At 55.5% G+C, this 15,570-nt stretch overlaps 1 protein-coding gene across 3 annotated transcripts in view; it reads right to left on the bottom strand.

Moving 5' to 3' along the window:
- Window positions 1–2,597: 2,597 nt before the first annotated feature.
- The window catches only part of MAU2 (MAU2 sister chromatid cohesion factor), a 29,527-nt gene continuing 16,554 nt past the window's right edge, over window positions 2,598–15,570 (bottom strand). The window contains exons 9-19 of one of the 3 annotated variants that reach the window (XM_058563879.1): window positions 15,405–15,495; window positions 14,184–14,287; window positions 13,502–13,579; window positions 13,131–13,196; window positions 11,676–11,762; window positions 10,528–10,577; window positions 10,256–10,333; window positions 9,941–10,052; window positions 6,923–7,013; window positions 5,880–6,007; window positions 2,598–5,504 (exon numbers count right to left, since the gene is read on the bottom strand). In XM_058563879.1, the coding sequence (XP_058419862.1) occupies window positions 5,430–5,504; window positions 5,880–6,007; window positions 6,923–7,013; window positions 9,941–10,052; window positions 10,256–10,333; window positions 10,528–10,577; window positions 11,676–11,762; window positions 13,131–13,196; window positions 13,502–13,579; window positions 14,184–14,287; window positions 15,405–15,495 (960 nt within the window). In that variant the 3' untranslated portion in view covers window positions 2,598–5,429. The remainder of the gene's footprint in view (window positions 5,505–5,879; window positions 6,008–6,922; window positions 7,014–9,940; window positions 10,053–10,255; window positions 10,334–10,527; window positions 10,578–11,675; window positions 11,763–13,130; window positions 13,197–13,501; window positions 13,580–14,183; window positions 14,288–15,404; window positions 15,496–15,570) is intronic. The other 2 variants (XM_058563880.1, XM_058563881.1) reach the window with 2 other exon arrangements.

Here is a 15,570-nt window from a genome sequence, read left to right as displayed (position 1 = left end):
TGATTGGGGCTCTGGGAGGGATGGTGGAGATGGCGAGGAATGGGCAGAGTGACAGGGACGATTTTTTTTTGTGTGTGAAGAGGACTAGCCCTGAGCTAACATCTGTTGCCAATCTTTCCCTTTACTTCTTGAGGAAGATTGGCCCTGGGCTAACATCCATGCCAATCTTCCTCTACGTTATATGGGACGCCGCCACAGCATGGCCTGATAAGCAGTGCATCCGTGCGCACCTGGGATCTGAACCTGCGAACCCCGGGCCGCCGCAGCGGAGTGCGCGCACTTAATCGCTGCGCCCCCAGGCTGGCCCCAACAGGGAGGATTTCTGAGGACTAGGCTGTGTGAGTTTCAAGGATGACTGATGATCCTTGCCCTGGCCACCCATGAGTCTCTGAGAGGCCCACTCCTGTCTTCCCCCTAGCCCTGTGGCTACCTCCTGGCCGAGTTTCTGTTGTCCACTTCCCAAGTGTGTCCTATAGACCCCGAGAGCTTCTCTGCATGGTGTCTGTTTACACTGACCAGTCCTGCTGGAAGGAATCTGTTTGGCTTTTCCCAAGAGGTTCCTTAAACTCTACAACCACAGCACCCCTTCTTCATTCATCAACATCCAGGGTTCTGTGGGAATTTCTCTGGCAACTGCTGGTTTATTGGAAGAGGTCCCACCTCTGTGACTAGGTGCTCAAGGGCAGGTCCTACGGCACCCACCTGAGCCCAGACTGCTCTGCCCACCCTGGCCACAACACGCAGGTTTCTTGGCATATGTGGGCCGCCTCCTGTCTGGCTTCTTTTCACCATCCCCTTTGCATTTCCTGCCTCAGGACCTTCCCTGCCCATCAGCCTAGGTGGCTCCTGCCTATGTCTCCCTCACACACATCTTCCCCACAGGCATCTCCTCCCATAGAGCCTCTTCAGCATCTCGAGTGCTGGGTCCCAGACTGTCTTGGTCACACGCCTGTAACAGACTCAGCGGGACACACGCTCTGCAATATCATCTGTGAGACCTGCTTCGGGACATGAGGTGGCCACTGAGAGGGTTTCCACTGGAACATTCCCTCAGGTTCTGGAAGTTGCACTGGACGACCGATGTGGATGCTGCCTATGGGGGAAAGCCGCTCACTTCCACGTGGCACTGAGGTCTGAGGTCCCAGGGAGGCTGCAAGGAGCCCAGCCCCAGTTGGCTGCAGCTGAGGTGACTGCTTGTGTCCAGGGCCATTTCCATGCAAGAGTGGCCATCTCAGGACTAGGCTCCTGGTCACACATGATTCATTCCTCCCAGCTGGAGGCCACATGCCTGCTGGTGTGCAGCTTGTCACATAATGGGCTTGTAGCTGTGCTCTGAGTGAGTGAGCTCAGGATGCAATTCCCGCACAGGGGCTGTGAGGCTCAAGGTGGAAGAAACGGCATCCAAGCCGACAACAGGGACAGGCAGAGTCCATCCTGCATGATAAAGCCACCTGAGGCTGAGTTGGCAGGGATGGGGCAGAGGGAAGATGGCTTTGACGTGGGGGTGGCAGGGTCACTGTGCTGGGGGTCCTTCTAGGCAGGGCTGCATAGAATAACTCACACATCCAATGGCCAGTGGTTCTGCCCCGGGATCACAGCCTAAAGGAGTGCTCAGATGTGCTCTTGGGAGCGAAGCCACCTCGGGGCACAGTGATGAGAGCAACACAAGCAACAGGAGGGCCTTGGTGCAGTGTGGGCGGCAGCCTGGCAACCATCCACGCATATTAAAAATACTGCACAACCCGAGAGAATTGAAAACACACGTTCAAACAAAAATGTGTATGGGCACATCCACAGGAGCACTACTCAAAATAGCCAAAAGGGGGAAGCAACTCAAATGTCCAGCAACTGAATCAACTAAATATGGTCGATCCATGATGGAATATTATTCAGCCATAAAAAGGACTGAAGCTCTAACACACGTTATAACATGGATGAACCTTGAAAACATCATGCTGAGTCAAAGAAGTCAGACACAAAAGGCCACATAGCGTATGATTCCATTTATATTAAATGTTCACTTATTGGGAAGTAGATCCATAGAGACAGAAAGTAGATTAGTGGTTGTCAGGTGCTGGGGGTGGGCAGGGAATGGGGAGTGACTGCTAAGGGGTATGGTATATTTCCCTTTGGGGTGATGAAATGTTCGAGTACGAGATGACAGTTGTACAACATTGTGAATATATTTAATGACACTGCATTGTACACATTAAGTGGTTAATTTTATGTTATGTGACTTTCACCTCAAAAAAGAAAAAAAAAAAATGCCCAGCCACACAGAGGCCAGCCCACGTTTTCTAAGAGCACAGGTAACAGAACACCATGTGAGCGACCAAGTCTGTGGTGAGGGCTGCAATTCTGATTCTCAGGGGTTCCTTCCCCTCTAGTCAGGGCTGAACTGGAGGGACATCAACAGAGGGGAAGAAAACTCAGGTTTCCACTGGGTCCTCCTGTCCAGGGTACAAGGCTCTGCGCTCTCACGCCCTGTAGGTTAGCAGAAGTCCCTGTGGCCCCACTGGCCGGGCAGCGAGGGCGAAAGCTCGTCTCTGGGTGGCGCACGAGAGGGTCAGACAGCACAACAAAGACACAGCAACTGATGGCTCCTGCAAGTTATTTTACTTTGAATATACAGGAAAAGAAACCCACAAACGGGAAGCTAGGTTCTATGGTTATGTCTTTTAAACAATGTTTTGTATTTACAAATTTTTTTTTTCCTGATTAAAAGCACCAGCTGAAGTTACAGGCTGCTAAAACCATAAGATATAACAAACCCATTGAAACACACTATGCCAAACACACTTATTAAAAACCCTTAACGAAACAGAGACAATGCAACCAACAAACTTACCCACCACGCCAGGCAGCCCTTATCCAGTTTCCTTGCCTGTGTTCCCAATAAGTGGGATAGGGAGTCCTTGCCCCATGGAGAGGACCCTCGCCTCACCCATGGGCCACTGCAGGGACCCAGCTAGGGGGAAGCAGCTGCGTGTCTGCAAGGGAACCCAGCACCTCCTGGACCAGCCCCCCAACCCTGAAGGCCCTGAGAACCACTACTGCTGACAGGAGGTGGGAGGAATACACAAGGGTCTCACAAGCTTTCAGTTATTTACCTGCCAACAGGAATCTTCCTGCTACTCCCTCATGCCCTGTACGCTGAAGAGTTTGGAGTTTTTATTTCTTTTTCCTAAACACTTAGCTATATGACACTGTGGGTAACATCTCCCTGGGGGTTTGCTTGCTGCCTGTCTTAAATTCTTATGACTGAGTGAGAAACCGTGAGGTACTAAATTTGGACTCACAGGAAGGTACTTATTGAAAACTTCATAATCGGAAGATGCTATGGTGAAGGGGAGGTTCAAAGCTCACACATGCACACACTCAGGTACACACGGTTTGGCTTCCATAAAGCTAGAAGAAAATATTAAATATCGAGTACTGAATTTTTAACTGTAAACTTAAGAACTTACCCTTAACTTTACATATACATAGACAACCAGGTGGTCACTAAAAGCACTTTAACATCAGGACAGACGTTAAGTTTTGAGATTCTTATTTCACCTGCTCTACATACAAAATGCCCTAGAAGCAAAGAAAGGTTTAAATAAATATGCGGAGACAAACATGATGTACAGTGTGATTGATGTAATGTGAGTCTGCAGAGGTTGGAGAGTGTGGCGTCCAGGCCGGCAGGCACAGCTTGTGGCGAGATGGGGACTCTGTCCCACAGGTAGAGAGGAGGGCCTGGGGGGCACCCTCGACAGGAGAGGAAGACAAGACGGGGACAGCTTATGGCCGGGCGTCACACTTTCCTCCACAGGCCTCAAGGGCCTAGGGGTGTCAGCCGAGGGGGCAGCCCCGAGCAGCATGAGACAGGGCCAGGCTCCCTTGGGAGATCCAGGATGATGCAGAGATGGTGGGTCCTCTTAAGACAAGCCCTGGCCGGCCTGTCTCTCCGACCAGTGGCTCACTTGAACGCTTCTCACTGGACCCGAAGTGGGCAGTGGCCCAGCACAGGGACGTCTGCTGACAGCTCTGTGTCTGGCTGAGGCACACCCAGGCCTCCTGGCCCAAGCAGCTGACCTGAACGATCCCAGTGTTCCTTCCATTACAGACACTGAGGCTTCAAGCAGCAGCCTTCACAGTGCAAGCGTAATTAGATGCAAACCAACAAGCCACTCTGACTTGCAAGACCACTCATCACGCCAAAAGCTGGAAGGGGTTGCTGCCTAGACTGCCCCCGATGCCACCATCCCCACTGGGCCACCTCCCCGATTATCCAAGAGGAGCACAGAACTGAGCATGGCTGCCTGGGCTGGCAGAGCCTCCTGGGGTCCAGCTGAGGAAGAGGTTTCAACACCGTCCGGAGATGCACGGCAGGTAGGTCTCCTCCTCCTTCTCCTCCTCCCTCCCAAGGGCAGGGCGGGGGCCAGGGGAGCCACTGCCTGCAGGCCTGCTGAGCATCAGGTGTTGGCATAAGTCTTCTGCTGAGGAGGCCACACTGCTGCCAGGAAGCAAGCGTCTTCATTCTAGCACCCTGAGTTGGGCTGAGGAGGGTCCTCTCCCCTTTCCCCTGCTTCCTGCCATATCAATGCTGACGCGGGAAGGCAGGTGGTGCAAACACAAGAGTCTCCGCTCCCGGCTCCTGCTCTGTGAATCACCACACATACATGCACACGCACACACACCTGTGTCTACAAGCACAGCCACCCACACAGCTGGATTGCGAATCCAGTCAAGGTGCAGGTGTTTGGAAGCCGAGTTCCTGGGTCCCCCAGGGTCCTGACCAAAGGCCCCACTGTCAGAAGAGCAGACACCGGAGAGAAAGGTAAGCTAGGAAAAGTTTCATGCTGGAACGTGCATTTTTGTCCCTTCTGTGAGCCATCATTTCTTCCCTCCAGTTTTGGGCCAGAAACTGGCGTCTTGCCTGTGGTTTCTGGAAGCTGCCGTGAGCAGAAGAAACACTCCAGGCCAGCATCGAGGCCCAGGCAATGGAAGTCAGGCGGCAACACCTCGGCAATACCGCCCACCCCAGCATGCAGGATCAGGACCTGGCCCGTGGCCAGCAGCCCACTCCCCACCCAGACATGCTTCCTCAAAGGCGTGACTCAGACATGGAAGCAGGACTGACAGTTCAAGCCCACTTTAAAGGATGGCTCTGGAAAGTCGGCTCCAACATCCCATCTGTGAACCTCCACACTAGGGGTCCTGGTACATGGTGGGAACGGCTGGCTGGCCCTTCCTGGGAGGGCAGGAATCAGCCCTGCACACTCCCCAGGGACTGGGAAGCTCTGGAGACAGTCAGCAAAGAAGCTGAGGATGTCCACGCCAGCACGCGTCCAAGGAAAGCTCAAGAGCTGTCTGGGTGGAAGTCAGGGACACATCAGGCCCCATGGAGGCCCTGAGAAGCTGGGTGGCCCCTTCCAGGGGCTTTACAGGAGGCTGGCCAGACTGGTGTTGGGTCCATTCTGAGCTTGGAACTGCACAGGGGGCGGACCATCTGTCCACTGTTGGGGGAGAGGACACACAGGTCAGATCCTTCCTGGGGAGCAGGGGTGTGCTTGGCCGTGTGTCTGTGCCTGGAATGCTGCCCTCCTCAGGCTGGTCACCCAGCCAGGGCTCTCTGACCTCCAAACCCAAGTCAGATGGGCCCCTGGGAAGCACCCTGCACCGCCTCCTTGGGTGACTGGGGCTGTCTCCCCCATCTGAGGGGGCTCCTGAAGCCAGGCTGTTAGGGACTGTTGGAGAGATGCGGGGACATGGCAACCAAGAGTATACTTTTCTCCTCAGAGAGTGTGCCCCCTGGGGGCTGCAGGCCAGCTCAGCTGGCCCGGAGGAGCCAACCAGCATCCCCGTTTTGTCTTCCCACCCCATGCCCGTACCGTGATGAGATTGTGCTCAGGGAGGCTGCAGGCCTCAATGTGGTCCTGGAGTAGCTGCTGTGAGAAGTTCTGGTGCATCTGGGCAGCTTCGTGGGCATCCATGGCATTCCCACAGGCCTTGTTCAGGTCTGAGGGTGGGACACACATACAGGGTGGGCCCACTTTGCCCTGCCACCGCCCCCACGCCCTTCCCTCAGGTGTGGGTGGAGCCCTAGGATCAAGCCCCCAGCTCCACCAGTGGGCCTGTGCGCCTGGCATGGCACCTGCCCTGAGCCCTGTCTCAGGGTCAGCAAAGCCAACTTGCCAGCAGCCCTCGCATGCCCCCTCCTGAGTTTCTGAGTCATGTGTCCTTAGAGGTGGGTGAGCAATGAGGCCCACAGGGGCAGATACAAGGGCTGGCCAGTCAGTGAAAGCCTGCAGGGCTCCCTGTGGACGCTGGCCTTCCCAGGGAGTTCCTGGTCAACCCTTGGGCACAGAGGAGCTCGCTGGGAGCAGGGCACTCAACACCTACTTCTGAAGCAGGACTGAAAGGACCCACACAGCCCACTGTAGATGGGAGCAGCCCGCCCCCTATCTCCTCCCCAGAGCCCTGGGTAAGTCTCTGGACCACGCTTCACAATCTGTAAACAGGGGAGCAGCAGTAACAACCCTGATGTCTGCTGAGCACCTGACCTGTACCCAGAGCATCCCAGCTAGTCCTGCCTGACAGGGATGACTTCTGTCACCACCATTCAGGAGGAATGAAACTGAGGCTGAGCATCAGGACTCATAGCCCAAGTTTTTACCCAGACGCCAAGAACCAGTCTTGTGGGTCCTGGAGAAATTGAACCAGATCCTGCGTCGAGCTGACAGCACGAATAAGCCCAGTGCCCACTGCCCTCAAACAGGGCCTCCTAATGAGCCTGAGAATGTGCTAGAACTGGGGCTATGGCCTGTAGAGGCCCGGTCTGAGCAGAGGCTGAGCAGGGCTTACCTGGCATCTTCTAGCCTTGGGCTCTGCCCAGCAGCCCTGATCTCTGGGAAGGGCCAGCTGCCGCACTCACCTCTCAACAGGGCTGATGACCATAGCTGGACTGACATGTCTGGGATCTTGCTGGCCAGCTGCATGGCAGGCACCACCATGTTGTTACTCTCCTGTTGACCAAGAGCAGCCAGGGAGTTGGGGGCATGGCTGGGGCTGGTGGCAGGGACAGCCCTCGCGCCACCTGCCACACCCAGCACAAGCTGTGCCCTCCTCCTGCCACCTGGCAAACTCCTACTCTTACTTCAGAGCCTATCTCAAATGGCCCTCTCTGAAGTAATCCTCAACACCTTGGGGAAAAATAAACTGTCCCCACTCCTCAGCTATGCACGTGCCTCCTCAGTGAGACACAGCCAGGGGCAACTCTATGTGCCTTTGTGTTTCTAATGAGAGAAAAAGGCACTGGCAGCATTAGCTCTGGACCTAGGTCAGGAGCTGATTAGAAATGCAGATTCAGGGGTCCTGGGGCCTGGGAGGAGGCAGCAGCCTGCCCTGGTAGGAGCAACGAGGGGTGAATGGACAAAAGGAGGAGGAAGGGAGGTTTCTCTTCTACACACGAGCCCACTCTTATGGGAGGCTGCCTCAGACATGGGGTTGTGGGGCACCAGGACATGATAACCCTCCAACCCTGACTCCCTGTGACTGTACAGTGTCCCCCCACCCCAAGCCCAATCCCCAGGATGAGCTCAGTAAGAGCTGTTGGGGCCATAAACACCCATCCCTGACCCCACAGTGACCTGCAGCACTGCTCCAACCCCGCTCAGCCCAGGAATCACAAGCCCCGCTGGCCTGAATTTTGGGTGCAGGGTGGCACTGCGAGAACTCCTTATACAGCGGCCCCTGGCAGCCAAGGGCACACTTGTCATGTAGCTGAGAGACTTATAAATCTTCAAAACCAACTCCTGAGGCCCAGCTTCAACATAGCCATGGTTGTGCCGGGTACGCCTCCTCAGGGACACAAAAGCCCAGGGACTTCATGCCGCCCGTGGCTGGCACCTTGAAGATGAGCTCCAAGTGGGTCTCAAAGCTTTTCAAAATTGAACCAAGCCCTTCCAAGACCTCAGAATGCAGAGCAGAATGGGAAAAACTCCTCTCCTCCTCTAGGCCTGGGGAGGGGCCTCTGTCTGGAAGCCACCAGGAGGGAGAGTCCCCGTTGGCTCCCAGGCAGGCTTCCCCCACAGAATCTGGTTTGTTTTTTTTTAATATTTTATTTATTTATTTTTTCTCCCCAAAGCCCCAGTAGATAGTTGTATGTCATAGCTGCACATCCTTCTAGTTGCTGTATGTGGGACGCGGCCTCAGCATGGCCGGAAAAGCGGTGCGTCAGTGCGCGCCCGGGATCCGAACCTGGGCTGCCAGCAGCGGAGCATGCGCACTTAACCCCTAAGCCACAGGGCCGGCCCCAGAATCTGGTTTTTAAGATTTGTGTGATCCTGAGGAGTGTCCTGCATGAGGCCACTCACAAACTCGCAATGCCTGTCAACACTCTAGCCTGGTAGGCCCAGGGCAGGAGTTGGCTGTGTCTGGCTGGGTCTCCTGCAGACCTGGAGTCGCTCGAGGCCAGACCTGGGTCTGAGGGCTCTTGGGGGCCCCAGGTCACCCTACACGGGCCCAGGCACACAGGGAGCAGCAGAAGTTGCCAAATAAGCTCTGTAAGATGCCCCGAGATAGCCCCAAACAAGAATCAGAATTGCAGCTGAAGAGCTGCTTTGCTCATTCTGCTCTGTTCAAGGTGGCTTCTGGAGACTTCTAGACAAACGAAAGCCTGCAAGGTCTGATTCTAAGCCTGAGTCTGCCGTTTGGGGTTGTGTGACCTTAATTTCTCCATCTCGGAAAAAAGGGTAATCACAGCAACCACACTGACAGCAGAGGTGGGCATCCCATACTCAGAGGGGCCTCGTGCTGAGTCCTGGTACCCACACAGCCCCCAAACACACACATCATGCTCAGAGGCTGAGGGGTGGGGTGATGGCATTCTAGAAGGAACAGAGCTGCACTCAGAAGGGGGAACCTGAACTCGTCCTCCTCTGAGGGTGGTGACGTCCCCAGCATTCAGACCACAGCCACTAGGACCTGAGCTGCAGGGACCGCTGGCTTTGGCAAATGCTTGTCACATGGTTGTGGGGAGGAGGACATGCCAGGCTCTTTAGTGATGTTCATTCTTAAGGAGCCCTGGGGTTCGATAAGATGAAACTTTACAGGCCAAGACACATGCCCTGTATTATCTGTCCTGTGAGAACAGCTCAAGTCCGGTTGGCTGAACTATGGAGCAGATGCTGCTTCAAAAGTCTCATTGCCATTAAAAACAGCTCTGATACAGTGGTGCAGAGAAAAACAAGACATAAAATTATAAAATAGCATGGCAAACAAAACCTCTGCGTGGGCAGGGGCGGGTGGTGGAAAGAGTTGGCAGACAGAGCACATGTGATGATTTTCTCCTTTGCTTCTCAGACTTTCTATGATGAAAACATCATATTTTATAATATGGACAAATGTTTTCTTAAAAAAATTAACGGCCTCGTGAGATGGATGGGCGAGAGCAGGGGACAACGCACACCCCGGATGGAGAGACTGGGATTCAGCTGATCCCACCAGGGATCAGCCCCAAGGGTGCTCTCGGTGAGGGTGAAAACACGGGGTGCCCTGAGGACACTGTGTGTGCTGGGCAGAAAAGGACCCAAGGGACCCTGCCCGAGAGGGCACACCTCTCCACTCCCAGGTGTTAACACACAGGAAAAGGAACCGCCCTCAGCCCCGCCAGCTCCAGGAAGCCCCACCAAGCACTGGGGCTCTGCTGGACCACTGCCAGCGGCCAGCACTGGGCCTGTGTGCCCCACAGACCCACCTTTCAAGCACCCAAAGCTCCCCTGGCCTCTCCGAAGGTGCCCTGCCCTCACCGAGACCCATGGAGCAAGAGGAGGGAGGGAGGGATTACTGAGACAAGATCAACAAGGGGCACAGGATGCAAAGGGCTGCTTGGTGGTGCTCCCCCAAGTACCACACTGGCTCGCTGTCCCTTGGCCTAGCCCCCGACACTCACTCTGTGGTTCCCCAACACGTAGAAGATGTGGCCTAGGAGCACGAGGGAGCAGGCGGTGAGCCGGTTCAGGTCCTCCGCATTGGACATCTTTAGAGTTTCTCGCAGAAATCGCCTACGCGAGGGGAATAGACGCTGAAGCCCTGTCAGGATTCCTTTGGGGAGGAAGAGGCAGCAGTGGCCTCACAGCCCCAAGCACAGCTCGCCTGGTGGGGTGACAGAGGACCTGGACACATGCTATTGGGGGAAGAGAACCACCCAGAGGGCCAGCCTGGGAGGCGCCAGGCATGGGGCAGCCCACCCTCTCCCAGTACTCACTTGGCCTCGTTGTAGCGTCCTTGGAAGAAGGAGAAGAGCCCGCGCACATAGAAAGCTGCCGCTCGGAGGCAGTGTGAGCTGGAGGAAAAGCAGAGCATCACACCTTGCTGGGGTTTTTGTGAAAATAGCAGACTTACAAAAGGGGAGTGGGGGAGTGTGAGGCATCGGGGTACATGGGGCAGTCTGAGGCTCCATGGGTGCTCACATCACCCCAAAGAGCAGAGAAAGCATAAGACAGTTGGTAAAGTGGGGACTGTGCTGGGACCGCCTACCTGACAGGGAAGCTGTGGTCTGGATTGATCCTTTCCAACAAACTGTACAGCTGTGGAGGAAACGTCAGTTAGGATCATTCCGCATTTCTAAACATGACAGTTTGGTCTCAAATGTGCTACTAAATTGACTAGGGCTGCCTGCAGCTTCCTGACCCAATCTGACAGCGTGGAGCCACACCCCGAATCCCACACCAGTAAGCAACCCACCAGGATAAGGGGCAGGACCTGCAGTGTGACGGAAACTTTAGGTCCCCTCTGGATGCATGTGGGGAGTGGGTTAGGGGATGAGGGCTGAAGTGGGCTGAGGCTGCTCCCAGTGCCCCCATGGCCCCTCCAAGGAGACAGACACGGCAGGGTGGGGAGAGACAGAGGAGCTCAGCTCCTCTGTGACCCACCAAAGCCACAGCTGGCCCTCAGATGACACTGCTCACTACTCTTCCTGACAGCCGGAGCAGCTGGGCTCGGCTTTCTGCTCCCTGTAGCCCAAAGCATTTGAACTAACCCAGAATCTGGGAGGTCAGCTAAGGTTTTTGTAGATAAGAAATGATGGAGGCCTGAACTAGAATGAAGGCTGTGGGGGTGGAGAGAAGTGGTCGAATCTGAGATACTCTAGAGGCAGGATCCCAGGGCTGGGGAGGAATCCCAGGGCTGAGGCAAAGGAATCCTAAGGGCTGAAGGGGATCCCAGGGCTGAGGGGGAGGTTGCAAGGGGACCTGGTGTGAGGGTGCGTGTCCTGCAAGGATGAGCCCTGGCCGCCCCCCCCCACAAAGACTGGTGCATCAGAACAACCTATGGGCCTAGTGCTGATGACTGCCTGAGCTGCTGCTCCTCAGAACTGAAGCACGAGGCCTCACTGACATTCTAGAACAGACAGCTCAAGGTAGAGAAAATTGTTTTTTTCCTGTAGGATTCCAAAAAGCTTGACTCATTTTTAGCAGGGAGAAGTGTTATTTGGCTATGGGAATGTTTCTGTCCCAGACTTGGCCTCCATAGGCCACACCTGCACTCTGACAGCGTGGGACGCCGCCCTCTGCTGGAGGGCAAATACCCTGGAGTTGCTGAGATTTGCTGGTGCCCAGGACAACACCCCCCACCCGCCCCCAAATGAGTTAAAAGAAACGATACCAAATATGAAGCATGTCACCTACTACCTCTTGGTGTCTATTTCCTTCCCGTATATACACACTCGCCAGGTTGGTCACGATGAAGGCCCACAGCTCCTGGTGATTGGTGAGCTGGAAAGGGAGACACCAGGCGTTAGGGTGCTGGGCCAGGCACAGCCTCGTTGGAGCCACTTGATGGCATCAGAGCCACACAAATGCTCCACAGCGGCTACTTTGGAATCTCCTTATTCTTTTCATTTCAGACACATCCCCCTTGCCTCCTAAACCCAAGGACAACACAGCTGTCAGTTCTTTTCATTACAAAACCGTCATCTACCTTATGAGAGATTTAGGAAACAGAGAAAAGGAAAACTAGTCGCCCTGCCCCGCCCTCAGAACACTCCACAGTTTGGTCTATATTCTGCTGTCTGAGACCTGGGCGGCCCCTCCCTCACATCACAGTCAGTGACCCCGGGACTTTGGTGTGTGCTGACATAGCTGAGGAATGCGTTGGTCCTGGAGGGCACCCTGCCCAGAAGGCAGCCAAAGCTGTTGGAGGCCGGAGATGCTGCCAATGGCTGGTGGTGGATGGACCGTTGTCCCCAGCTCTTCTGGGGGAACAAAAACGGCCAAGAGAGGGACTGACTTGAGTGGCCTGAGCACTGCCCAGACCCTGGTTCCTAGCGGGGCAGAACAAGCGCAGCTGTGCAAGAGGCCGAGGATGCCCAGAAAGCACAGACCCTGCCTGCATGAACCTGGCAAGTGACAAGGAGATCCAGAGGGTCTTTTAATCTGAGTAAAGATGCTGAGACATTTGTCACTTGGACCACAGGAAGAGCACATGTTTAGAGTCAGTGGGGTTTGGGTCCGTGTCCTGGCTGGACCACTTTCCTCCTGGCCTGGTGGGTAGGACTCCTCAGGGCACACGCCATTCATCAGGGATTCTGATGTTGAACCAAAGCAGCAGCAGTCACTCGTGAGAAGAAAATGGAGAGGGAGGGACTGAGAAACTTGCATGGGGCCACAGGCAATGTGGGGTAGGTGTCAGAGGGGTCCTGGCACCACTGCAGTGGGCAGAAGTAGCTGTGCACGAGCCAATGCCAGCCTGGCAGGCTGTTGAGAGGGTTGGGAATCATGAGTGAAAGTGGCTGAACATGCAGTGGCGTCCTGGTGGCCTGGACACCCTGTGTTCTGCCTTGTGGCTGACCTCCAGGTTAGATGGGGAAGCCCCAACCCAGGCTGGCCAGGAGCCCCTTGCCCACAGCTATCCCTTGTCACACTGTGCTGCCAGTGCTGGCCTTGTCCCCATCTGAGCAGCACAAGACCTGCCACAGAGAGCTCTGGATAAATGGCACATCATTGTCACAGCCAGCATCAGGCTGAATGCTGTGGAGTTGCCTGCTGACCATGGTTTTGCGCAACTGGTGTCCTCACCACAGAACATCTGACTCCTTACTGAGAAGCACCGCCCGCCCCAGGGAGTGAGGGCCATCACCTTACCCGCAGGGCTGTGGTGAACTGGGCTTCCGCATTGTCCATGCAGTTGACTGAGACACAGTACAGGCCCTGGAAGAAGAAGGTGCTGAGGGCCTGGAGCCACAGGCATCTCACCCCAGGCTGCGTGGCTACACCCAGATGAGCCTGACAAGTGACTCTATTGAGCCAGCTACATCTGAGCTTTATCCCAAGAGGGAGAAAGATAGCATGCTTAATTATTCCTGCCTCCTGGGACCTAAGTCAACTTGGACTTCATGAGACAGATGCTTGTCAGAATGAAGCCCACTGGGAACATTCCGGATCCTGCCTGGAGTGATGGTCATGGGGTTACTCACTGGCCTGGGGCCGGAGGCAGGCGGCCCCCATGCACTCACCAGCAGCGTGTGCAGCTGTGCTGCGTGGTTGGAGAAGAGCCGAGGGGACTGCTGGCACAGCTGGCAGACCTGGGAGATCTGCCGAGAGAGAGCACGCCTGATGTCACGTGGCCTGTAACCTGGGATCCAACAGCATTGAGGAGAGACCCCAAAGCTGGTGGGTGTGCCAACATCCCACCCACTCTAACTTGGGCACGAAGTCCCAGCAGACGTGTCCGTCGTGAGGGCAAAGTGCAGCCCTAACCTCCTCATGGCTGGTGACCCTTGTCTGTTACCCACCTTCTCTTCCCTTTCCAACATGTGTCTCAGCAATAAAGCATCTTTACCCAACTCAAGGCCCCCATGTCCTCTCAGGAAGGTGGGCATCAGGGGTTACAGATCGTGGGGCAGAAGGGGTGCTAGGATCGCTGTCAGGGGACCCCAAATCCCCATACCCCATGTTCCTTGGGCATAAGAACTTTTAGGGAAAGACCCATCGACATTTGTATCAGATTCTTTGATCAGTTGTGCTTGTGCAGGGTTATGAACTGCCAAGTTACAGAGAAATGACACAGATGAATGTCCTGCTGACATACAATGGGCAAACTTACATTCTCCCACGTGACGACCTCCAAGACCTGGCAAACTCCAACCTTGCATCTCAGCCTTCCCACCCTGTGTGCGCAGCCCCCGGTGGCCTTACCTCCTGCAGCGCGGTGGCCTTGTGTCCCGTGACAAGCCTGCACATGATGATGTGCTCCAGCAGGATCACTTGGAAGGAGGACAGGATGGGGCTGCAGTCGAGCACTAGTAGTGATAGGTGGGGGTGAGTACATGGGGCGCAGCCAGAGGAGATGGCACAGGAGATGCTGACCTGTGGCCCCACCTCCTGCTTCCTGCCACATCGGCCCCTCAGTTACCTGGTCTGAGGCCACTTGCTCTGCTGGGCACTGGCCCAGCACCCAGTCCATCACCTCGCTCGGTGCCCACTGCACCCCTGACTGAGGGGGTTCATCTCCCTGTCCAGGTGGGGGATGGGCTCACAGCCAGGTTTTAGTGACCAGACTATTCTAAGAAATCCCTGGAGGGATCTGTCTTCTACCCTTACCCCACCTCGACCCAGCGAGTGCTCAAGAGCACCTAGTCACGGCAGGTTCTAGAAATGCTGAAGTTGCCCAGGGGAGTAAGACCGTGCGACAGGCCTCAGGCAGCAGTGGGGGCCACTGAGCGGCTGTCCTCCCGCTGGAATCAGATAGCACAGCCCTTTCCCAACTCGGCCAGAGGGAAAGAACCAGTCCCTGCAAGCTTTGGTTCTCTGGCTCTGACGGCTCCTCCCCCACCAGTGCTGATAGGGGCACAGAGAGCAAATGAGCAGGTTAATAGGGACAGTGAGGCAGCCAGGAATACATGGGGCTCTGGGTTCCCGCTAGTCAAAGGTCCCTGTAGCCACAGGATGGATTAGTCGAGCATCCAGGAAGAACCCATAGCCTCCAGAGGATCTACTGTCGGTCAGCGAGAGCTGAGTTCTGATCCCGGCCTCAACCTGAGCACGATTCCCGTCACAACATTGATAATAGATGACAAAAGCAGCCACCACCCGTTTCAACTGAGCACCGCTCTCCCAGCAGACTGGGAGGAGTCCTGCTAACCCTGAGAGCCATCTTGTGCAGTGGGGGTAACAGGACAGAGATGGCACAAGTCCCCCAGCCAGGCATCAAGGATCAAGCCCAGGCCTGGCCTGCTCTGCCCCGACCCCAGGGTGCCCCATCTGACAACTGGGGTAACAAGACCCACGGAACAGGGACTCATGGCAACTGCTCAGGGCAGCAGTACTTCAGGGTCCTTCAGACCCAGCACAGGAGGCAGGTGTCGGGCCACCGACCAGGGGGTGCTGCAGCCATGCAACTGGCTGAGGTCGACTTACTCTTGAGCTTCTCCAGCTGCATGAGGGCCTTGTCCGTGTATTTCTGTGCCTTCTCCAGGTAGCCGGCCTGCATGGAGTGCATCACAGTCACCTGGCGATAAGACCAGATGGCAGCGGTCACTCGGGCCCTCTCCTTGCCTGCCTGGCCTCCCATCTTGGCCCTCCG

Source organism: Diceros bicornis, chromosome 20, assembly GCF_020826845.1.
Source record: "Diceros bicornis minor isolate mBicDic1 chromosome 20, mDicBic1.mat.cur, whole genome shotgun sequence".
Classification (NCBI taxonomy): domain Eukaryota; kingdom Metazoa; phylum Chordata; class Mammalia; order Perissodactyla; family Rhinocerotidae; genus Diceros; species Diceros bicornis.
Note: the sequence above shows the minus strand (reverse complement) of the source record. Positions and strands in the feature narration are given on the sequence as shown.